The sequence below is a fragment of the Myotis lucifugus genome, unplaced genomic scaffold, assembly GCF_000147115.1.
Source record: "Myotis lucifugus unplaced genomic scaffold, Myoluc2.0 scaffold_62, whole genome shotgun sequence".
In the NCBI taxonomy this organism is placed as follows: domain Eukaryota; kingdom Metazoa; phylum Chordata; class Mammalia; order Chiroptera; family Vespertilionidae; genus Myotis; species Myotis lucifugus.
Genome location: NW_005871110.1, coordinates 5,013,592 through 5,036,957, shown reverse-complemented (window position 1 = coordinate 5,036,957; position 23,366 = coordinate 5,013,592). Strand labels below are relative to the sequence as shown.

General features: G+C 37.1%; 1 protein-coding gene across 1 annotated transcript in view; it reads left to right on the top strand.

The window, feature by feature from the left end:
• The window catches only part of CTNNA3 (catenin alpha 3), a 1,251,491-nt gene that overhangs the window by 773,528 nt on the left and 454,597 nt on the right, over positions 1 to 23,366 (top strand). Inside the window, exon 10 of the mRNA XM_006089723.3 lies at positions 12,794 to 12,886. Coding sequence (XP_006089785.1) covers positions 12,794 to 12,886 — 93 coding nt within the window. The remainder of the gene's footprint in view (positions 1 to 12,793; positions 12,887 to 23,366) is intronic.

Genomic DNA, 23,366 nt, shown 5'->3' with positions numbered 1-23,366 from the left:
CATAGCAAGTGTCTCAACATCATCATATTTTTTTAAACCTTCACCTGAGGAGGATATGTTTGTTGCTTTTAGAGAGAGAGGAAGGGAGAGAGAGAGGGAGGCATCAATGTAAAAGAGACGCATGGATTGGTTGCCTCCCATATGTGCCCTGACTGGCGATCAAACCTGCAACCTTTTTAGTGCATAGACGATGCTCCAACCAACTAAGCCACCTAGCCATGGCTATCATATTTTCTAATTACAGCCGTTACTCACCATATGGACCCAGCATTTCAGTATGCTGTGGAAGTGCCAGAGATATAACTTCTATCATCGCCAAACTTAAAGGGCCTGAATCTTTGATTTTCTTTGCAACCTATATCACATCGCTTAGCTACACTCCACTATACTAGTATATCATGTAATTTAAATCCAGAACCCATCCAAGGAGCCCTCACAAGATTTGGAGAACCAAATGATGAGGGTAACATAGAAATCATAGAATTTAATAATTGTGTACTGATTTGCATATTTTGCCGTGGCTTTCATACACACATACACAACCATGCTTACCCCACTCCTGCTTCTCCATACACATGTACACACATTCACACACCTATTGTGTTCTTTCAATTTGTCTTACTATGGGCCATTAATGCTGAGGAATAAGAGTTTTTCTCCAGGATTATAATTCTAATAATTTTAAAACTTGTTTACCTATTTTCCTCAATGTTAGACTCTCTATATATAAAAGCCTAAGTGACCGAACCACCAAACGACCAACCGGTCAAGCGGTTGCTATGATGTGTACTGACCACCAGGGGGCAGACGCTCAACACAGGAGGTGCCCCCTGGTGGTCAGTGCGCTCCCACAGCCAACCTCCTGAGGCTGGCCAAACTCCCTCGGTCCCTCCCCTAGGCTGGCCACCCCTCTCCCCGCAATCAGCCCGATCGCCGGCCAGGCCAAGGAACACCACCAGGCCTCTAGTTTAATCATAAACAGATGACTGTAAGGAAAAAAAATAATTGTGCCAGTTGCTAATCTGATATCTCCCCAAACAAATGCTGTCAGACAATTAATTGTTAACTGTCACTAAGAGACCCCCCTTTTTTCTAATGGAAGTAAGGAATGTATCTGGGTGTGGGTATTTTGGTGAATTAGGGAGTCAGGTGGTCTTGGCTGGCTCATCCATATCTGAAAAGTTTATACAGTATGACTTAATTAACTTTGCAGTGTATGAAAACTTCTTTTTTCACACTAGCAATTGAACAGAGTAATATATACAAAAAATATTGGTTCAGAATTAAGCTGACTGAAAACTTTATATTGGCCGTAGCATATTCCGTCTCTGAGAAAATCAGTTCTCTTTCTGCCACTTGAGAGGTCAGGTCGCTGATCATAAAATTGCTTTGAATTTTGACGTCAATTTTAATGATAATGAAGGCCAATTATAGAATTTTTTTGACTTATGCCCTTTACGCACTGGTCCTGCTAATAAGGGCTCACTGAAGCTGCATGCTTCATATTTATGCCTGACCCTCAGCAGACAACAAAGTAGATCACCAGTTCAGGAAACTATGCTTGATCTCATCTTTAATTTATAGTTGAGATTTGTTTTGTCTCTTTGATAGTTAAATACATTTTATTTTATGCTGTTATGTTACATTTACTTGGCAGGAGGAGCCTACTTTTTTTCCTTTGGGTGGTGATTCTAGGTGAATAATAGCTTAATCTAGAGAGAGACCTTGAGGAAACGGTCTTGATGGCTTTACCATGGTAATTTACGTTGCATATCAGTGTGCTGTATGTCTATTCCTATGGCTGTATATTGTTTCAGAATAAAAGATGAGAAAAGTTTTTGGTGAAATGGGACTCTTAGGATAGTATATATTGCAGTCCTCAATTTAAGCATTAGAACACATACTTTAGATAATTCATTAGAAGAACCACTCTAACAGCCAAATCTATGTTTTAAGTCTTGTGTGTGTGTTCACTTCATTTCTTTCTTTTATGAAGGCACACACTGACACAGCACACTGAGGCCTGTTGTTTTCAGAACAACATGGGCATATGTCCACTTAGCAAATGGATATTTTCAGCTTTAATGATTCATTGGAGTGGAACAAGTTCAGATGTCAATTGGAATAGAGTTGGAGGGCAAGGTAAGAAAAGAAAAAAGAAGAAATGTGGGACTATATTATAATCTCGTAATGATAAAAATCATCACCTTGGGCCTGCTGCAGATAGATACACTGACACAGACACACACACACACAGACTACACTATGCATGGATACATTTTGAATTTCAAACAAATATAATTTTATTTGTTATTAAGGTCAGTTTTGTGTGGTCTGATTGGCAATAGGCTTTGATGCAGTTGATATTTGTCATTATGTCAAGTAAACATGAGGTAAAACCAATGCCTGGATCTTTTGTTTTGAATTATTTTAAATGTGCAGCATATGAAACAACAGAAACTGTCTTCTACCTAGCATCATTTAATTATTACATACCCCATTTCAAGTGCTTCTAGATTCTCAGAATTTGCAGTGTCATGATTAAGTGACACTCATGATTGGTATGAAGTACAAATATAGCTACAGAAAGTTTTTTATTCGCTTCAAAGGGAAAATTACTTTGCTGTTTTGTTTATTTGTTTTTTGGTTAGAAAAGAGATTCATTATACTAGTTCAATCCATAGATTTTTAAAAGTATGGAAAAGGAGAGTTGAAATTATTTTGAGTCTTCTCAAAGATAAGCACAATTACCATTTTGGTGAACAATATTTTAAATATCACACTTTCATACACACACACGCACTGCTATAATAAATAGGATCATAATATACATTCTTTTTTATTTGTCATTGGCATGTTTCCAAGTCAATACTAGTATATGCTGTATATAGAACCATTTCATTAATCACTGATTTATAAATTAGATAACTATATAGTGAAAAAAAAAGTTACTTGGAAAAATTTCAGCCAGTATAGAAACATACAGTTAAAAGGACATGCTTCTCTTCATGGCAATAGTAATCTAACTTCCAACCCATATACAACTCATGTTAACAGTTGGGGTTTATCACTGTAGACTTCATACTTAATATTTATACCTGTATATAACATAATTTTATTTAAATAGGAACATACTTTATATACATCCTGAAATATTTTTCACTTAAAATTATATATTTGGGATATTTTGACAGCAGAGTTTTTTCCTTTTTTTACAGAATCATAGTATTACATAATATGATTTATTATCCATTAATATATATTTAGATTCATTTTAATGTTAAAAATGCAGTTGAACTGACCCTCCTGTAGCTCTATGCTCCTTCACATATGCAAGCCTTTCTGGAAGACAGACTACATTAAACTGAATTGTGCCAGTTTCACAAATTTTAAATTTTTACAGATGAGGCTAAATTGCCCTCTGAAAAGTTGCCATATAACTTTCCAGTTGTTCATATCTTCAGCAATCCTAGATAATATAAAACTTTTTAATTATTATAATGTTAATAACAAAACGTAATTTTCTTAGTCGCATTTCCTGCTAAATGAATCAAGAGATAGATTGGGCATCTTTTTATGTATTTATCAGTCATTGTATTTCATATGTGAAGTATCTGTTTAAATATTTTGTCCTTTTTTAAATAGCTTGTTTCTTATTGATGTTTAGAACCTATATACCATATGGATAATAATCTTTCCTGGGTTATTATATATTACAAATACTTTTTGTAATCTTTTGCATTTTGACTTTTTAGGTTTTCATTATTTCAAATTAAATAAATTATGCAGTCATATGTCAGTCTTTTACATATATTGAATTTTTTTTTAAATTTCCTACCAAGTGGTATTCAATTGGGTCATCACCATTATTGTTTCCATTGCTCTGTAAAGCAAACTTTCTGTGTGTTTTAATTACTCATTATATTATTCTTTTTCTTTATTTTGTAAATTATTTTTACTAGTCTTTCATATGTACATGAAAAGTTATATAAGGTCAATTTAGATCTATTAAATTAGTAAACCAATTTAGTGAGAGTTGAAATTTTATTTTACAATATTGAGTATTCCTATCCAAAAATATATTTATTCTCATTCATTCAGTTATTCTTTTACTAGTATGACATTAAGTAAAAAGCAATACATATAGACATATGCATACAAATATATGCATATATAAAATATAATTGTGCTATTTCATAAGTATACATACTAAGAAGTTTTTAACTTTATTTACTATTATGAAAGTGACATTGTGTCACTGTAACTTTTCTCTGATGGCAGTTGATGTATAGGAAAGGAATATATATTATTTATCCTGTATGAAGCTGTCTTACTTAATACTCAGCATATTAGATAATTATCTTGCATTCGCTAGATGGACAATTTTATCACCTGAGAATATATTTCTTCTTGCTTTACAATATTTGCAGCCATAATTTATTTTTTAGGTTTATTTACATTGACTAGAACTTTAAATAAATTATTGATTTACCTCAGTGACAGTGGGAATGCTTGTTTTAATTTTAAGTTTTGAGCAGGATATTCGCTTTCAGTTTCTAGAATTTCACCTGTTTCTGTTAAGAATGATTCCTTGTATTTATTCACTAAGGGTTTTGGTTGGTTGTTTAGCTTTGCTTTGCTTTAATAAGAAAAGGCATACAACTATTATCAATTTTTTTTCTAAAATGTTTTGAAATATATTAAGACAAGGAATTTCATTGTTTGATTTCTCAATCATAAAACCTTGGTTTATTCCTGGGACAAGCTACATTGTCTTGCTGTATTATTCTTTTACTATAAAGTTAGATTTAATTTGCTAATATTTTATTTAGACATTTTATGTTTAAATTAACAACCAAATTGCCTGATCAGTCTATCTCCTGTCTAATTCCTGTGTAATTTTGTTATCAGATTACATAATAGTAAAATAAAACTATTGAAATGAGAGGGATAACCAAAGACAGAGGCAAATAATTATATTAGAGACACTATACCAGGGACAGGATTGTGTGATTTAAAGTTCATAAAGTTTGGGAGGCAGCTTAAGATGCATAGTCCAAGAAAATAGGAAGTTCCTTGGTAATAATTTGTTTCCATGAAACATCCTGAGTACAGTGGCCTCTGTGAGATTCACTTACCTCTAGCTTCCTATGGACTTTAAAGCTACAGTTTCATTTTCTGACTCTTTCGTGTGTCCTCTTAAAATAGATTGTGTTTCTTGAGATTTGCTTTCATTGTCTTTGATTTCCCTGGCAGTTCCAGCCCACATGATAGATGCATAATCAATATTTGTTACTTATGAAATTGTTTCCCTGCACCTTGCCATGCACTTTTATAGCACAATTCTATTAGTTAAATGTTCTACAAAACTCATAATTCATGGTCATTTCTTGTTACTACAAGTAGCTGCCTCGCAGCACTGTTTCACTGAGGAACAGGAGTGCTGGGTTGTTTAGCCAGAGGTCACTTGGATGCCAACATCTGAAGACCACACCCCCCCTGCTATGCTTCTCCGACTCAGCCCCAGGCCCCCAGCTAGGTTTTTCTGGAAACAAAGCATGAGATCATTACATTACTTTCTGGAGGAGACACTAAAGCTCACAGGTGTGCTGAAGGGAGTTACCGCACTTTTTCGTTTGCCATACTTACCCGCATTTGGCAGCCAGCTTGGGCCCTTTGAAGAGTTATTTTATTTGATTAAAAATAAATTAATTGAAAGCTAAATCAGGAGCTTTTCAGTGATTCCCAATTTGATATCTTAAGTGAAAGTAAAACTTGAAAGCCTCTTCCCCCCAGGCTTTGTTAAGTAGGATGACCAGACAAGAAGAGAAGTGTGTTACTTCTCTTTGAAGTCCAGCTTTCTAAGCCTTTGTGGAATATTGCGAATGAATTTCAAAGGGAAATCTCATTCCTCTTTCTCGCTTGTCCTGAATTTCTGTTGCTGTCTCCTCCCTCTAAGCTCCATATTCCTTTCTCTCTTTGGGGAGGATACATTCTCAAGCATATGAATTTATGCACTTATGCATTTATTCATTCACTGAAGTTAGGCTACCATATTCACTATTTGTTTGGCTACCATATATCAGGTACTAGGAACTCAGGGCCCAAGGATCAGAAAACAGGGATGAGGTCCCTGCTCTTATAAAGAGAAGAAATGATCACTAGTCTAATAATCTCCTCAGTGAATGTAATTACAAACTGAGAATCATGCTCTGAAGGAAAAACTTGACTTGGGTAGAGAAGGGTCTTAGGGATGGGTGGAGGGTTGTAGTATTGGTGAAACTTTTCCCAAGGAATTACTTTTGAGCTGAGATCTGACCAACACCTGTTAAGCAGGTCTAAGTGGTATAAGGGTGGCAGTGAGGAAGGAGGAGGAACACATTCCAGGCTAAAGAGAACAGCATGTGCAAATGTCCTGTGGCAGAAGGAAGCATAACTATCTGAAGTAGGTTGATATATCTGAAGCAAAATAATAATAATAATAAATAAATAAATAAATAATAACAACAAACTATGCATGATGAGTTTAGACCAGATTATATAGGACTTTTTAGGGAAGGTAATATAGTGTGGGGATGGGAAAATGATAATAGGGGAATCAAGTTTGTTATTTGAAAAAACTTGTCAGTGGCAGTATGGTGAATATATCGTAGAGAAGGCACAATGACTGGAAATGAAAGCGGAGACTGTACACAAGGATCTTTAAAAAACTGACAGTAAATTTGATGAGGGTGGGGAGCAAGAAAAGTAGATAATACGAGAAATGTTTGAGAGGTGAAGTAGAAAGAAATGAATAGATGGGAATGGGGGAGTGAGTCTTGTCCAGGCAGCCTCTAGCTCTCTGCTTTGGGTTACAAGACACATGGGGTCACTGCACTACCTACGCAGTCCTCAGTTCACACGAGGCTGGTGTGAGCATCATTCCAACCAAATGACTCTAAGAATGGCCCTCTGTGTAGCTAAACCAGTGGATAATTTTAGGGGTCACTTATTTGACTTCTCAGTGTTTGATTGTTAGGCTACCTTCTTGACACTTTCTCTTCTCCCTCTCTCTACAACTTTAGAGTATTGTGGATAACCTTCTCTATTCCTGGCCATCTTCTCTAAGACTCATCGTAGGGTTCTCCTCTTCTATCTGCCTAATAAATATTGGTGTCTAAGAAGAGTAAGTGGGCGCTTCCTAACTACACTTCCTAACTATACACCTAACTGCATACCTGTTGGCTATGTCTACTCATATATCTCAATGGCAACTTAAACTCAGAGTGTCTAGTCCGACTCTGGATATTGCCCAATGCCTTGAGGAACTTTTGGTGTTCCCTCCATCAGTGATCTGGCCAGTGACTTAAAAGTTTGCTATTTGCTATCATGTCCAGAGGGCACGGGCCTCTCTTTCTATTCTTCAGGCCCCTTCACGGGGTTTCATGAACCCTTGTCCTTTTCCAAATTCAGAAAGAAATCTGTCTCCTTCTCAAACACCAAGTTAAAAAGAAAGAACGGATGTCAGCTATATTGCTAAATACCCGTACTCAGAATTTGCCTGTGTTCATTTGTTTCTTTGCTACAGATTTGTCAGATTTGGATGTTCCCAATAAACATGTGTAGTCAGACAGAAATTAACCCTGGACTCAAGAGCTTTCTTTTCTCACGTATTCTTCATTCAAAACTTAAAGTATAAATCTGAATAAAGAATGCACTGTAGTCAATTAAAAAACTGTAGTTAACTTTATGCTCATATTATAGATGAGTAGGAACTTTTCTTTTTGATAAAGAAGGGATTCTGCTTTTCTTGAATTTAGATAAAGATATGGCACAATATCAATAAAAAGTCTGGTCCATCATTTCAATGGAGGGGACCTTTGTGACTACTTTAATTCAGGGTGGCATAAAGAGCACACCTTTCCCTGGTTAATAGTCTCCCTGTTACTGATTGGTTTGAGTATATTCTCCCTGTTTAACTTTTTTTTCTATTCATACAATAGAAAATTACAGAATGGGGTCAGAGGTCACAAACTGGTAACCTATGAACTAAAGTAAGCCAACAGACTGTTATTTTGTTAAGGCAGTTAAGTTTCACCTTTTATTTCTTCTTGTTTTAATGATCTGTAATGCCTGGAGGTAGGGCATGCACACAGATGAGGACCCACGACCCCACCCCAACCACTGAGTTACATCTAGACTGTTTGTATTCCCTGCATGAGTCCTAAAAACATTTGAGTGTGTGACTCTAGGGTTAGACCTTTTGTTAAGTTCTTTAGGCTTCTAAGGTTGTAATTCCTAAAACCTTTTGAGAGACTTAATGTTCTTATCCAACCGCAATTAGTAGAGAGATGAGCTGAAAGGAGATGCATACATAGTCAGGGCTAGCAGGTATCAGGCCCTCTCTGTACATTATCTCCTTTAATCATCACAGCTCCCCAGTGAAGTGCATATTACCATATCCATTTTACAGATGACAAAACAGGCTTAGAGAAGTTAATATCTTGCCCGTGGTCAGAAAGCTTATTAATTGTGGGAATTAGGTTCAAACCCAGATCTGTTTATCTCTAAAACATTCCAATGCCCTAATTTTCCTAATTGGGTAGAAACTTTCCACAAGTATCTCTTGAATAATGAAGGTTAGACACAGACTTTTGAAACATTGTCAAAGTTAGATATATCAAAGATGTCAGATGTCTTAAAAATATCTTAAACTATTTCACAAAATACTTTATTTGCATGGTGGTTTCTTAGTAGGGAATTGCCTTCATGCTGTGCTTTGGAACATACTTGACTGCCAAAAGAGCCCCATAAAAATTAGGAATAATTATTATTGGAGGAAATTTGGCTTTCATTTACACATTGATGTGACTTTAGAAAATATGTCACAGATCACTCAAATTAGAACTGTAAAGAGATTTTATTTCTATCACGTAATTTTTTTTTCTTTCACAGAATACTAGCTCCCTTATAAATTTTAATCTGTATAAAATATTACTGCAACTCCATGTTCCTTAATCTGGAAATAGCACTACTTGATTTATCTAGAAAGTTTACCTGACATAACAGTTCTGGTAAAGAAAAGTTCAGGTATGTCTGAACAAAAGAAGACAGAATATTAATGTGGTCATTAATTGAGTGGAAAGTGTTTAGTTGTGCTGCATTTTCAACTGAGAATTTTGGAAAACTTAAGTCTGCTATAGGGAATAAAGTTAACAATGTTGTAATAGCTATCTATGGTACCAGGTGGGGACTTGAATTATCAGAGGGAACATGTAATCTACATGAATGTCTATCCACTGCTCTGTACACCTGAAACTAACACAAAATAGTATTAAATGCAAACCATAATAGAAAAATAAAATAATTTTTAAAAAGGGAAAAAAAGACTAAGAGAACTGACAACAAAGGCAGATACCCCTTCTCAATATTTTTCCCATTAACTCTTCTTGCCAGAGGCATATGAAGTTTACAACAATTTTAATTCAGTTCAACTTTGCTTTGCTACTAAATTCATTCAAAAACAAACAAACAAGAAAAGGAAATGATTGATTATGAATTTAAGTGATGGAATACCCAAGCAACCATGGTGCTAACATTAGAGCTATTTAACTTTCTTTTATAGCATGGAGGGTGGATATAGGACATAAATTACTTATAATGAAGTACATGACAAAATTTAAAATTACAAATATAGTTGTATAAGTATACTTTATGGAAATATTGAGGCAAGTAATCAAAATAGTTGAAAAAGTGGGAAATGATTTACCCTGCAGAATGAGATTTTGGGGTGTTGTTTCATGATGTAAGAGATTGCTACCCTTTCTAATAAAGAGGGAATATGCTAATTAACCCTCACGCCTTCCCAAAGATGGTGATGCCCACAGCCAATAAGGAGGGAATATGCTAATTGACTGCCACGTCCTCAAAGATGGTGGTGCCCACAGCCACAAGATGGCCAGCAGGGGAGGGCAGTTAGGGGCAACCAGGCCTGCAGGGGAGGGCAGTTGAGAGGGACCAGGCCTGCAGGGGAGGGCAGTTGAGGGGGACCAGGCCGGCAGGGGAGGGCAATTGGGGGCTATCGGGCCGGCAGGGGAGCAGTTAGGTGTCAATCAGGATGGCAGGGGAGTGTTTAGGGGGTGATCAGGCTGGCAGGCAGAAGCAGTTAGGGGCAATCAGGCAGGCAGGCAGGTGAGTGGTTGGGAGCCAGTAGTCCTGGATTGTGAGAGGGATGTCCGACTGCCGGTTTAGGCCTGATCCCACAGGTAAACACATATTATAATATACAGATGATAATATTGTAGAATTATACCTGAACCCTGTATAATTTTATTAACCAATGTCACCTCAATAAACTCAGTAAAAAAGAAAAAAATACAAGTTCCAGAAATTAATGATAAAAATTAATTTTAATTTACATTTAAAAAGTTAAGTCTGTGCATATGAACAGAAACTTTCTACTTAGGGTGGTTCCATGTCACTGGATTGGCTTATAACAAACATGGTGCCAAGAAATGTTCAGAACAAGATGTCTATTTTTAAATGGGAAAAAGAGAAAGATGATACATGGAAGGAAGGAAGGAAGGAAGGAAGGAAGGAAGGAAGGAAGGAAGGAAGGAAGGAAGGAAGGAGAGGAGAGAGAGAGAGAGAGAGAGAGAGAGAAAGAGAGAGAGAGAGAGAGAGAGAGAGAGAGAGAGAGAGAGAAAGAAAGAAAGAAAGAAAGAAAGAAAGAAAGAAAGAAAGAAAGAAAGAAAGAAAGAAAGAAAGGAAGAAAGAAAGAAAGTCTACATGGGGCACTTTTTTATAAATTTTAAATTTAGGATTAACCAGCATTTTTCTGATTTGACCAAAAGATTGATCTAATAATTTTTTTCTTTTACTTAAACAGTGCTCAAATTTATGGATAGATATTTTCTGCAAGTGCAGTGCAAATTATCCTAGACATATTAAAGCAATTAGATGACTGAATTTCACTTTCTGTGAGTGGATCCTGGGGTCTGGGGAGAGGGGTACCGAAGCTGCTGCCCTTTTCAAATAATTCACAAATGTGCTAATTATGTGTCAGATTTGAAAGCTGAGGCATTGTGACCTTCAAGCCAACAAAAGACCTTTTCAAGTAAGCCATTCCATGTACATTAATAAAGTGAACAATGCCCTTCCACACTTAAATAATGTATGGCTGTTATTTCATTATATGTAAATGGAAAGCAAGGAGTGGTTTCACTGTTGACATATTAAAAGAAATGCTATTGAAAACAAAGGCTATAAATCCGTTTTCATAACATTGGTGATATTCTTCAACTAGTCATCCGAAGATACGTTCCTTGTTTGCTCCCATTGCATGCATTTCATGTGTGGTTTCTCCACAACTAAACGTATTTTGGATTTGAGCAATAAAAACTGCAATGTACTGAAGTATATAATGCTAGAAACTGATTGTTGGAAAAGCAAACTCTTTGCAGTGATGAAGACAATGGCGCATTTTGTAGGTTGGGGAAACACTACCCCTCTACACAAATAATCACCTGCTACCAAGAGGAACGGTGAATAACTGAGGCTCAAATGAAGGGAAAAGAATCCCATGCTCTTTCTTGTGGCTCTTTCTTTTTTAAAAAATATTTTTATTGATTTCTTGCCCTAACCGGTTTGGCTCAGCAGATAGAGCGTCGGCCTTCAGACTCAAAGGTCCCAGGTTCGATTCCGGTCAAGGGCATGTACCTTGGTTGTGGGCACATCTCCAGTGGGGAGTGTGCAGGAGGCAGCTGATGAATGTTTCTCTCTCATCGATGTTTCTAACTCTCTCTCCCTCTCCCTTCCTCTCTGTATAAAATCAATAAAATATATTTAAAAAATATTTTTATTGATTTCAGAGAGGAAGGAAGAGGGAGAGAGAGATAGAAACATCAATGATGAGAGAGAATCACTGATCGGCTGCCTCCTGCACGTCCCCCACTGGGGATTGAGCCCACAAGCCAGGCATGTGCCCTTGACGGTAATTGAACCTGGGACCCTTCAGTCTGCAGGCCGATGCTCTATCCACCAAGCCAAATGGGCTAGGGCTCATGTGGCTCTTTCATGGTGTAAAGAAAGTAGTGGTGAATATTGGACTCAGGTAATGGGCATAAAGGTACTTATTTGAGAGAGCAGCGTCTTCACTGGGAGAGCATAAGTTTCAAAAGCAATAACGTATAAAGGAATTTTAGTGTCACTAATGCTTGGATCAAATGGACTTCTGGGATGCCAAACAGTGCCCACGCGGTTGTAGTAGAAAATCAAGAACAGGAAGAAGAATTTAATTATCTTGTATTTGTCCAGCTTTGTAGTATAGTTTATGCTGAATAAAACATGAATAAAGATACAGTCATTCTTAATGCAACTTAAGTAGACATAGAAATCTCTGGGAAATAATAAACTAATTACAAACTTAAAATAAACCACAATCATATGAGATTCCAAGAACTTATTAGCATTCAATCCATAGATAGAAATTTTTTCAGCCCCATAGGAAACCATAATACTTAGCATCTTATTGTGAATTAGATGTTGATACCAAGAGACTATACAGGGCTTACTGATTCACTCACTAGTTATTTCTTTTGTTTTAAATAATTTTATAGGGACCTTTGTTGTTATTTGTAATAGATTTTCAGGATACTTTCATAAAACAGATACCATGGACATTGTGAGAATGCTAATGTTTGTTACTGAGACTTTCAATGTATGGGTACATGTGCTTACTTGTCTAAGAAAACAAATGTTTCTGTATTTTCTTGATAATCTGAAATAATTTTCAATATTTTGGATTGTATTTAAGGTGGCAAATCTTGCTTGTTCCATGTCAACAAATGAAGATGGAATTAAAATTGTCAAAATTGCAGCCAACCACTTGGAAACTTTGTGTCCACAGGTATGACTACGTTACTGTCTCTTTCACTAAACTAGCTGTAAGAATTATCTACAATGCTTCAGACTTTTATACACATGGAACGATATTTAAATATTTATTTTAAACACAGAAGATAACTCGTCGTAAAGTCACGGTTCATTCTTTACTAATCACCTAGTTCTTTACTGAGCACATGGTTCTCGTAACATTCCCTAAGGCCCATATCAGAATTTTGTGAGAGAAAGGTATAGCTTGAATCAAAGCAGTGTTTTGTTCAACAGATTTCATGTCTTTGTCATTATTTATTTTGAAACCTCCAACAGAATGAAAGGAATGACATTTTTGCCCCTTTTATCAAATGAAGGCATGGGTTTGAAAAAAGCCAATAAATGTTTTCCTGTCTGCAATTCAGGAGTTTTTGAAATCTGAAGAGCAATACATTTTTAGGGAATTATTTTTAGATGACTAGTAATCCTGAAGCCATGGATCAAGATGGGCATAAGGGCAATCTTAATCATGTTGTCTTAGAATAAGCTCTGTATTCTGTTCCACTACTCTAATTCTTTATCCTTGCAACAGTATTGCAATGTCTTAATTATGGTTTTATACTAATCTTATCTTTTATGCAAGTTGGTTCACTTTGTTTTTTTTTAAATATATATATATATATATATTTATTGATTTTTTACAGAGAGGAAGGGAGAGGGATAGAGAGTTAGAAACATCGATGAGAGAGAAACATCGATCAGCTGCCTCCTGCACGCCCCCTACTGGGGATGTGCCCGCAACCAAGGTACATGCCCTTGACCGGAATCGAACCTGGGACCCCTGAGTCCGCAGGCTGATGCTCTATCCACTGAGCCAAACCGGTTAGGGCAGTTCACTTTGTTTTGTTTTTTCTTTAAATTACTGTTGTTCTTATTTTGCTCTTTCATATAATTTTTAGTTCCATGAAAATACATGTTAGAATATTTATTGAAATTGCAAAAGATATTTTAAATTGTTTTAGATATTCAGTATCCTTTAAGATATTGAATCTTTTCATTAATAAACATATTTTATGTATCTCCATAATCCGATCATTTTTAATGTTTCTCAGTGATTCCTTAGTTTTTTATCATTTATTACAATAAATTACATGGCTACATGCTGAAAGCTTCAAAATTTTTCTCTCTAGGCTAACCCACTTCCCTAATGACCAGACTTTAATATCTAGTTTTCCCCTTGACATTTCCACTTTGATATCTAGAGGACAATTAAAACTTGAAATAGCCAAAATGGAATTCTGGTTGTTCCATCCCCATCTCATTCTGTTGCTGCTTCTGTCTTCCCGATTTTACTGATGGCATGGCCATTCATCTGGTTGCTTGGGGGGAAAACCTGGAGATTTTCTTTATTCAGTCAGTAAGTGGTTATTGAACATATAGCCTGTGGTAAGCACTGTTTATGCATCTGGGGAAAAATAGTAAAGAAAACAAACAAGAGTCCTTGCTCTTGTGAAGCTTATAATCTTAACTAGAAGCTCGGTGCATGGATTTGTGCACAGGTGGGGTCCCTTGGCCTGGCCTGCAGGGATGGGGCCAAAACTGGCTAACATCTCTTGAGGGGTCCCTGATTAGGAGAGGGCGGTTCTTGGGTGACGCACCCGGGAATCGGGCTCCCTCCTCTCTGGTTCCTGGTGTGTCACCTGAGAACCGCAGCTGCCAAGTCACTGCAGCTCGAGCTCATGCATGGAATGCCTGCCCCCTGCTGGTCAGTGCATGTCATAGTTACCAGTCGGATGGTTGAACAGTTGGATGGTTGCTTAGGCTTTTATGATATCTAATGGCTATTTTTTTCTGTCTAATCCTTTAACAAGTCCTATCAATTTTACCAAAAATATTTATCTTGAATCTATGTATTTTTGTCCATCTTATCTGTCAACACCTTAGCCTATACCACCATCATCTCTATCTTGGGCAACAGAACTGTCATCATATATGGCATCCATGTTTGTACTAATGTCTCTCTAATCTACTTTCTATATAAAAGTCAAATTATAAATATATTTATCCCAGTGATTGCTTTTCTTAGCTATTTATAGTAAAATGCAACCATTTTTATGGCTTAATCAGACTCTTTTTTAAAAAAAAAATGTTTTTATTGATTTCAGAGAGAGGAAGGGTGAGGGAGAGAGGGATAGAAACATCAAGGATGAGAGAATTATTGATCAGCTGCCTCCTGCACACTCCCTACTGGGGGTAGAGCCCTCAACCTGGTCATGTACCCTGACTGGGAAATGAACTATGACCTCCTAGGTTCACAGGTCAATGCTCAACCACTGTGCCATACCAACTGGGCTTAATCAGACTCTTGTGATCTTCCTATTGTCTAACTTCCAGCCCCATCCAATATTATTTTCCTTTTTAATCCTCAGATCTCTGTGCACTGGCCTTTGTTTCTAGAACACAGTAAGCTCCTTTGCACCTGAGGGAGTTTGCAGTTGGCCGTTTCCCAGTGCTCTTTTCCCATATGGCCGTGTAGACAGCAACTGTTATGTTCAATTTGTGAGGACTCCGCTCAAATATCATCTCCTCAGAGATCAATCCCTTAAATCACTCCTGCAGTTCTATCATATCATGTTGCCATATTTATTTCTTTTAGAGTCTATCACAACCTCAAATTATATTTTATATTATCTTGTTACTTTTATTGTATATTTTCACACTGAAAAATAACCTTCATGATGGCAATGATTTAGTCTTCCTTATTCACTGCTTATAACCAACTGCACCTAGCAAAAAATGCAGCATTTTCTTGTCCTATATATGTGAATGATCAGGATTTTAGAATAATAAATCATTCTATTCATAGAGGACAGTAAGGTTTTCGCCAACATCTTGATGACACTTTTCCTAACATGGCGTGTCTTCTTTTTGACAACATAAAAAATACAGTATAATTATTGAATTGTAACTAATGAAAAAAAATCCTTTAAATGGCTGATTAATATATAGTTGCTAGCCAAGAGTGAGGCCTCTCTTGGTGGGCTGAAATTATTTGCTTTTGACCTAGCTCATTTCAGTGTTTTCCTAGTGATTTGGATAAAATTATAGGATAATATTGTTAAAACTTTAGTTAAAAATAAGAGGATAAAGGAAACATATTAGCTGAAAGACCCAGTCACAAAGAATTTGGGTATTCTAGAATATAGACTAAATCTAAATATCCAGATGAAATATACTAAGTATAATAATTAAACCATATATACTGAGCACTCTAAAACAAACTGCAAAGATAGAGAATGGAAGAAATACAGCTTAGCAAAAATTTACCCTCCAGAAAACCTACAGGTTTTAGTTGATAGCAATCTCAATGTGAATCAACAGTATAATACTAGTAGCCTGGTGCACAAAATTCGTGCACATTAAAAGGGAATTAATTTCCCTAACCGGTTTGGCTCAGTGGATAGAGCATCGGCTTGCAAACTGAAGGGTCCCAGGTTCGATTCTGGTCAAGGGCATGTACCTTGGTTGCGGGCACATCTCCAGTGGGGAGTGTGCAGGAGGCAGCTGATCGATGTTTCTCTCTCATCGATGTTGCTAACTCTCTATCCCTCTCCCTTCCTCTCTGTAAAAAATCAATAAAATATAATTTTTAAAAATGGAATTAATTAGCAGAGATATTTTAACATTGCTATTTGCCCTTTCTCTATAATAGAAATGTGAGAGATGAAAGGAAATTAGTAAAATGTATATGAAAATAATATATAAATGTATTAATAAATAAACTAACAAAAGGATATAACAACAACAGGGGCATGATATAAAAACAACAAAAACATGATATGAAAACAACAAAAACATGATATAAAAACAACAGTGATGCAAACAATGACTGATAAAGTGATTAAACTTATTCTAATATTTCCCTGTATACCACATTAAGAGTGAAAACACTTTCAGAGTGCTTGACTAATTTCCCTTGTGATGAAGTACTTAGAACTTTAACTGTAACATCACATGCTCTTCAAACTCTAGAGAAAGCAACATATAACTGACCATGTGCAAAAACGGGTTCAGGTAGGAACATGCCTACTCTGTCTAGAGTTTGTCCTTGTGATTTATTAATAGTCATCACAAATGCTGGCATCACGGGAAACTGTCGTTGAATCAATTTAAATGGGAGGCCAGTGTCAGATGGGGACAAATTAATTCTTGGAATCAGAACAGCCTCTCCTTCTGCAGATCCAGTTAATACTTCAGCTTCGATAATGTTAGGTCATAATCTTTTGATAATAAATCTGGTACCATTACAAAGACCCCATTTACTATTGATATTTCTCAATAGCATGATGATTGCACCCACTTTCAATTTTAATTTATTACAGGGCATTCCTGAAGGAGTAATACTATTCAGAAATTCGATGGGGAAATTTTCCTTTGTTTCTTTGTTATGGGGTGGGGCCACAACATTAGTAACAAAGAAACAGAATTAAAACTTTATTGTGGGGAGCCACTACAGTGTTTTGGCCAGGTTCAAGCCTTGGACTGATGAGAGGGCACAGTCCTGTCATTGCCACGTGCAAGTCCCAGCTTGGAGGGCGGGGCCCTCCCAGCATAATTATAGCCAACAGCTGTAGTTGTAAGCTTGAACCTATGGTCAGAACATGTGGCCCCACATGCCTGAGTGATGTGGGCTTGATAGAGTTCAGGTGCATGTAGTTGAGTAGGATTGAAACCCAGGAGAATGTTTGTAAACATCTTGGTCACGCCCTTACTTTGCCTCGTAGCATCTGCTATAAAATAAAGGCATGGCTGTGGGCATGGTCGCTGTCTCTCAGAGAAGCAGCGTCCCACCGAGACCCGGCTTTCATTCTCTTGTCTGTCTTTTCTAAGCCTTTCAGCTGCCCCACTCAGGTTCACCCCATGCTGGCGCGGCACACTTTAGAAAGATCTGCCTCCATGTTCCCAGGGCAGGTTCCTGCCTCAAACTCCGCCCTTACAGGAAACAGCTCCAGGAAACAGCTTGGGGGAGGGCACAGCCGTTGCCAAGACAACCCCTGTAGGACTAACTTCCTTCTGCTTGGTGGAGACTGTTCCTTTGTATGTGATGAACACCACCCATGGTTTTTATATAAGTAGATAGCTATCAGAAAAAACAACAACACTAATATGATTTAAATTTCTTCATCAAAGAATAAGTTCTAAAACTTATTTTCAATCTTCTATATACTTAAAAAATTATTTTAAGCACTGTATAATTTTTATACAGCACATCCTGAATTTCAGAATTAGTATGTCTGGAGTACAACCCACTGTGTGTGTGTGTGTGTTCCACTTTTGAAAAATATAGTATATTGAAATAAAGTATGCACATACATTTAGATTTACTAATTCCACTTTCTTCAATTTATGCTACAGATATACATGCACATATGCACACCAGTGTGTAAGTAAGGTTTTTATGCAGCTCTATTTGTAATGACAAAAGCTAAAGCCACCTAAATGTCTGTTGGTAGTAAATTGGTATGTTTTGGTATGGAAGATATCCAAGAAGATTGAAAAAGGCAATTTTCAGATGAATATGTATAATATGCCATAAATATTTTGGAAAAAAGGAGATAGATAGAACCATATGTTTTTGAAGAGCATAGAAAAGTTTTTAAAAGGTCCCGGTGAGAGTTTTAAAAGAAGTTACTTCCAGGAAGTAAGATTAGGGACAAAGGACAAGTAGGAATACTTTTACATTTCGCTTTATTTCTTTTAGCACCCTTAATTTTACTAGAAATAGATACTTCATTAATTTCTGAACAAAACCCAACCTATTAAAACAATTATAGATTGATTCTGGAGTGAATAAAGTTGAGAAAACAGGGTTGGGAGGAGCTTATAGGGTGGCATATAATTCTTATTTGTTAAATACGGTTGAGTTCACCTAAGTCTCAGTGAATTGGATCATTCTGGTTCTTACTGTGCCTAATGGACTACAACTACAATGCTTTGCCCAGTTACAGATGTCACACTTCAAAATAGAATTGTCACTTGGAGCATTGGGGCAGAGGATATCGGAAATAGTGACATGACTTGAAGCTATGTCATATGAAAAATTTATAAAAGCAACAGGGAATTTTTAGCCAGGAAAAGGTAAGACTTGGAGAAACATAATCACTGTCAGCAAATCTTGAAAGGGCTATGATGTGAAAGACTTCATTCTGAGGGCCCTGAGGGACAGGACTACAACCTCTAAGCAGAAGCTAAGAGGACAGGTACACATTTCATCTCAATATAGAATTAGTTTTTAGTGGAAGTATGTATACTGGAAGGAAGTGACTTTGTTGAGAAGAAAAGATTTGTAATTTCTCAATGCCACAGACATCTAAGCACAAGGAGGGTGATGGTGAGACCAAGCTATTGTACAGAGGGTATGAGTCCTGGGTGAGAAATTGGCCTACCTGCTTTTGAAGTTCAATTCTGAGATCCTATACGGTTTTGTCTTTTACATAAAGGAGAGAAATGTGATCTTGGTGATAGCATTGCTGGAGTACTATAGCTGTTTGAAGTCAACCCAGTAGAAGGATAAAGCTGTTTATAGGAATTGACCCTGGTTACATTTTTAACAAGTGACTTAGAAGAGTATTTTTAAAATAAACATTTTACATTTGCATATGACAAAAAATGAGCAAGATTTCAGTGTTCTAAAGTATGTTGACAATTTGGATTAATTTTTGGAAACTCATAAGCTGAAATTTAATAAGGGTAAATATAAAGTCAGGGCCTTAGGTTAAATAAAATCGATTGCACAAGTGGATATGAAAATCATTGCTTATCAGAAGCACCTGGGGCATCAGAAGTGCAGAGGGACATTTGTTATCTAGTTTGGTGAATTTCAAACACTGGACCGTGAAAGCATTTTCATGGTCTATTGTAAAATTAGTTCAGTGTAATTAGCTTTGTTTCCCAACATAAAATTTACCTAACTTTTTATTAGAACTCTATGTACTTTCTACTTGTTTGATATTCATCTAAACATTTGATTTAGGAAATAAGAAAAGTAGATATATTTTCATATTATTTCTTTACTTGGCAAAATAAAAATCTTCAAAACGTATCTCAATTTTCTTTTCCCTTTTTCTTCTTCTTTCAAAATAATTGTGGCCTGAAAATTTCATAAAATTAAAAGCACTACCCTAGGGGGACTCAACTGTATGTCGGCAGCATCACATGGGAATCACTGCAGCTTTACAGTGATTATGATGCTCAGCTTGTGAAATAGGGAGAAATTCCCAATGCACTTGGCATGGAGATGACCATGTCCGGAATACCATGCTGGTACTTAAAACTAGCCTCCTGTATTTGGTTAAAAATTAATTATCTCACCCCTAATGCCTTGACAGGGCCAAACCAAATAATTATATGGCCCTCAGGCCAGACGTTCCCTACCCCCGGATAGTGAAACTACTACCTAATCACTGGATGTATTTAATTAAACAAAAGCCAAATAGGCTGTGCCTTGTCGAAGATGTTAGAAGAATTTTATTATTGGGTGGTAGAGGTATTAGGTGGTCTTACGTGTCTTTCTATAAATACAATTTTAGTCTATAGAAATCATGCTGAGACCTAGGTTATTTCCCACTGGTCAATACACTTACACTCAGTTAGGCAGACTCTCTCAAAGTGCTTAACTTTTTCAAAAGCATGTCAAGTTTTCTAATCACTGTCACACTTTCATCAATAGCTAATAGAGTTTTATTATGTATTCTGTTTAACCTCTCTTATCAAATGGTGTTCAATGACCTGACAGCACTGAAATATCTTGCAGAGGCATCTAGTTTATTTCCAGTGATGTGCTTGGGAATATATTTTTTATAAATTGCTTATTGGGAATCTATACTTAAACTTTCTAAAAGGGTTATATATTGGGTGTGTTGAAAAGAAGGGATGAAAGTCAAGGTTACCCCAGATATAGAAGCTTGTGAAATTTTAGGAAAAACAAAACAAAACAAAACAAAACAAAACAATGAAGTACCAGGGGGAGCATGTGCATCTGTATTCATATTTGAACATGGAACAAGATAACCTCCTTGAGCGTAGGGATTTTTTATTCATTGCTATATTCTAAAAGAATTCCTGATAGACAGTAGGTACTCAGTACTAGGTGAGGCAAAGTAGGATTATAGCTGTGAGTATGCATAGCATAGTTTATTCTTTTTTAAAAAATATTTTATTGATTTTTTACAGAGAGGAAGGGATAGAGAGTTAGAAACATCGATGAGAGAAACATTGATCAGCTGCCTCCTGCACACCCCCTACTGGGGATGTGCCCGCAACCAAGGTACATGCCCTTGACCGGAATCAAACCTGGGACCCTTCAGTCTGCAAGCCGATGCTCTATCCACTGAGCCAAACCGGTTAGGGCGAGTTTATTCTTTTATTATCATGTATTAATTGTTTTCTATACAAACAACTGTAAACCTACTTTTGCCACACCCGGTATTTCTGGAGTGAATGAGGATCTCAGCGTGAACCGATTTTGTGTTGTAGACACTGGCAGGTAGACGCTGAGAGCCAGCGTGATTCCTCATCCTCCTTTGTTCTTTGGGGCATGTGGGAACTCCCAGTTTCTAACCAAGTGATAAAAAGTCTCAGTATGACACTTTGTCAGCTCGAAGTACAAGTCATGTGAAGTGACTGGCATTATCTTCCTCTGCATGGACAGGATTGTTTTGTTATAACAGCAGCTTCTTCCGATGAACTTACGATGTGTTCCTGTGCGTAGTACACACTTCAGGAAGGGCAATGGGCTCTTTCGAATGGAAAAACATGTCCTGATTTGTATGGGTTTTTTGTCTGTAGGTTTTCGTGATCAAGCAGCTGTCATAGCTATGAATTGAAAGCATTTAATTTTCTAAGTGTCACGCTCCAGGGAAGCAAATATGCTTTCTTTCATCTTCTGTAGACCATAATGATGGGTGTTTAGTTCGCAAATCAACAATATAGGACTCAAATAATCAATCTGAAATCATCATCTTCTTCAAGAATCTCTGGGTGTACCTAAGAGAGTTGTGACAGGCCTTTTATACCTAATTTATACACTAAGGTTTTAGAAAAGTCATGTAAGACAATAACAGGGCTAAAATGAAGTGATCCTTTTTTTTTTTTTAAAAAAAAAAAAGCTGATTGTGATTGACTGGCTGATCCTCAAGACTGTCTTCCGTGGTCGGCAAACCGTGGCTCGCAAGCCACATGCGGCTTTTGGTCTCTTCAGTGTGGCTCTTCCACAAAATACCACGTGCGGGCGTGCAGGTACAGTGCGATTGAAACTTCGTGGCCCATGCACAGAAGTCGGTATTTTGTGGAAGAGCCACACTGAAGGGGCCAAAGAGCCGCATGTGGCTCACGAGCCACTGTTTGCCGAGCCACAGTTTGCCGACCACTGCTAGGTGATTGAAGACCAGAAGCCTGGGCTCAGTCTCTTTCTTGTGGTGCCGTTATATTTACGAGGGAAGGCAGCACTTGACCGCAGCTATGAACACGGTTGCTTTCTGAGCCTGAAATTAAGTTCTGTGTTATTCTGCTGTCATTATTCTGTCTTCTTCTTCAATTACACAGCCAGCCACACCCGTCCACTCACTCCCAGGAGCATTTCATCCAGCGATAGTTGCTGAGCACTTACTGGGAGACTCCATGAAGTCAGGGTGAGCCAAGGGCAGGAAGAACGGATTCATGGGGTACCCCTGGGAGCACTTCTGAGGAATAAAATGTGGTTTTAACCAGGAGGGGCTTTACCTAAGAAATTCTGATGTGGTGTGTCCTGGAAGAAGAAACAGAAGGATGGGAAAGAAGTTATACCCTTAAATATTAGTGGGGACATAGAGACCAAAAATTAGATAATGACTTAAAAGAAAGCAGATAGAAGTAAATATGATTTAACATGTAGGCTGAGGCCAGAATTCCAAAATTGATCACAAACCTGAGAGTTTGTGCTTGAGCCCTTATTTAGTCTCACAGTGCTGACCATCATATTAAGCATCTTAGCAGAAAGGGCCTGTGCCAGCCTTGACAATGTTCGAGTCATAGAAGAAAACAAGGATGGAGCTTCGCTTGCATACATTAAGCTCCCAGTGAGAAGGGAACATGTATTATCCAGGTAGAAACCAAGTGGTGTTAGAGAGTAGTGGGTTGAAATGCCACGGGAGTTAGAGAGAGATTCGTGTTAGGAAATTGAGGGAGGGCTCTCTGAAAGGTGACATTTTCTATTGACCTTAAAGGATAAGCAGGGTTTGGACATTTGGGAAAATACGAAAAGGGCATCTAGGCAGAAGATAAGGGAAAGTATGCAACAGAAATGGAAAAAGTGAGTAATTGAATCTGCCTAACCCACATTGATTTTTTTGTTTTGTTTTGTTTTGTTTTGTTTACAGGGGAGCTCCTGGTACTATGGGTAGAACAATTCTTTGTTGTGTGGGATAGTCAGAGTGGTGGGTTCTACATGCCAGAAAATTCAGAATCCAGGGCACTAT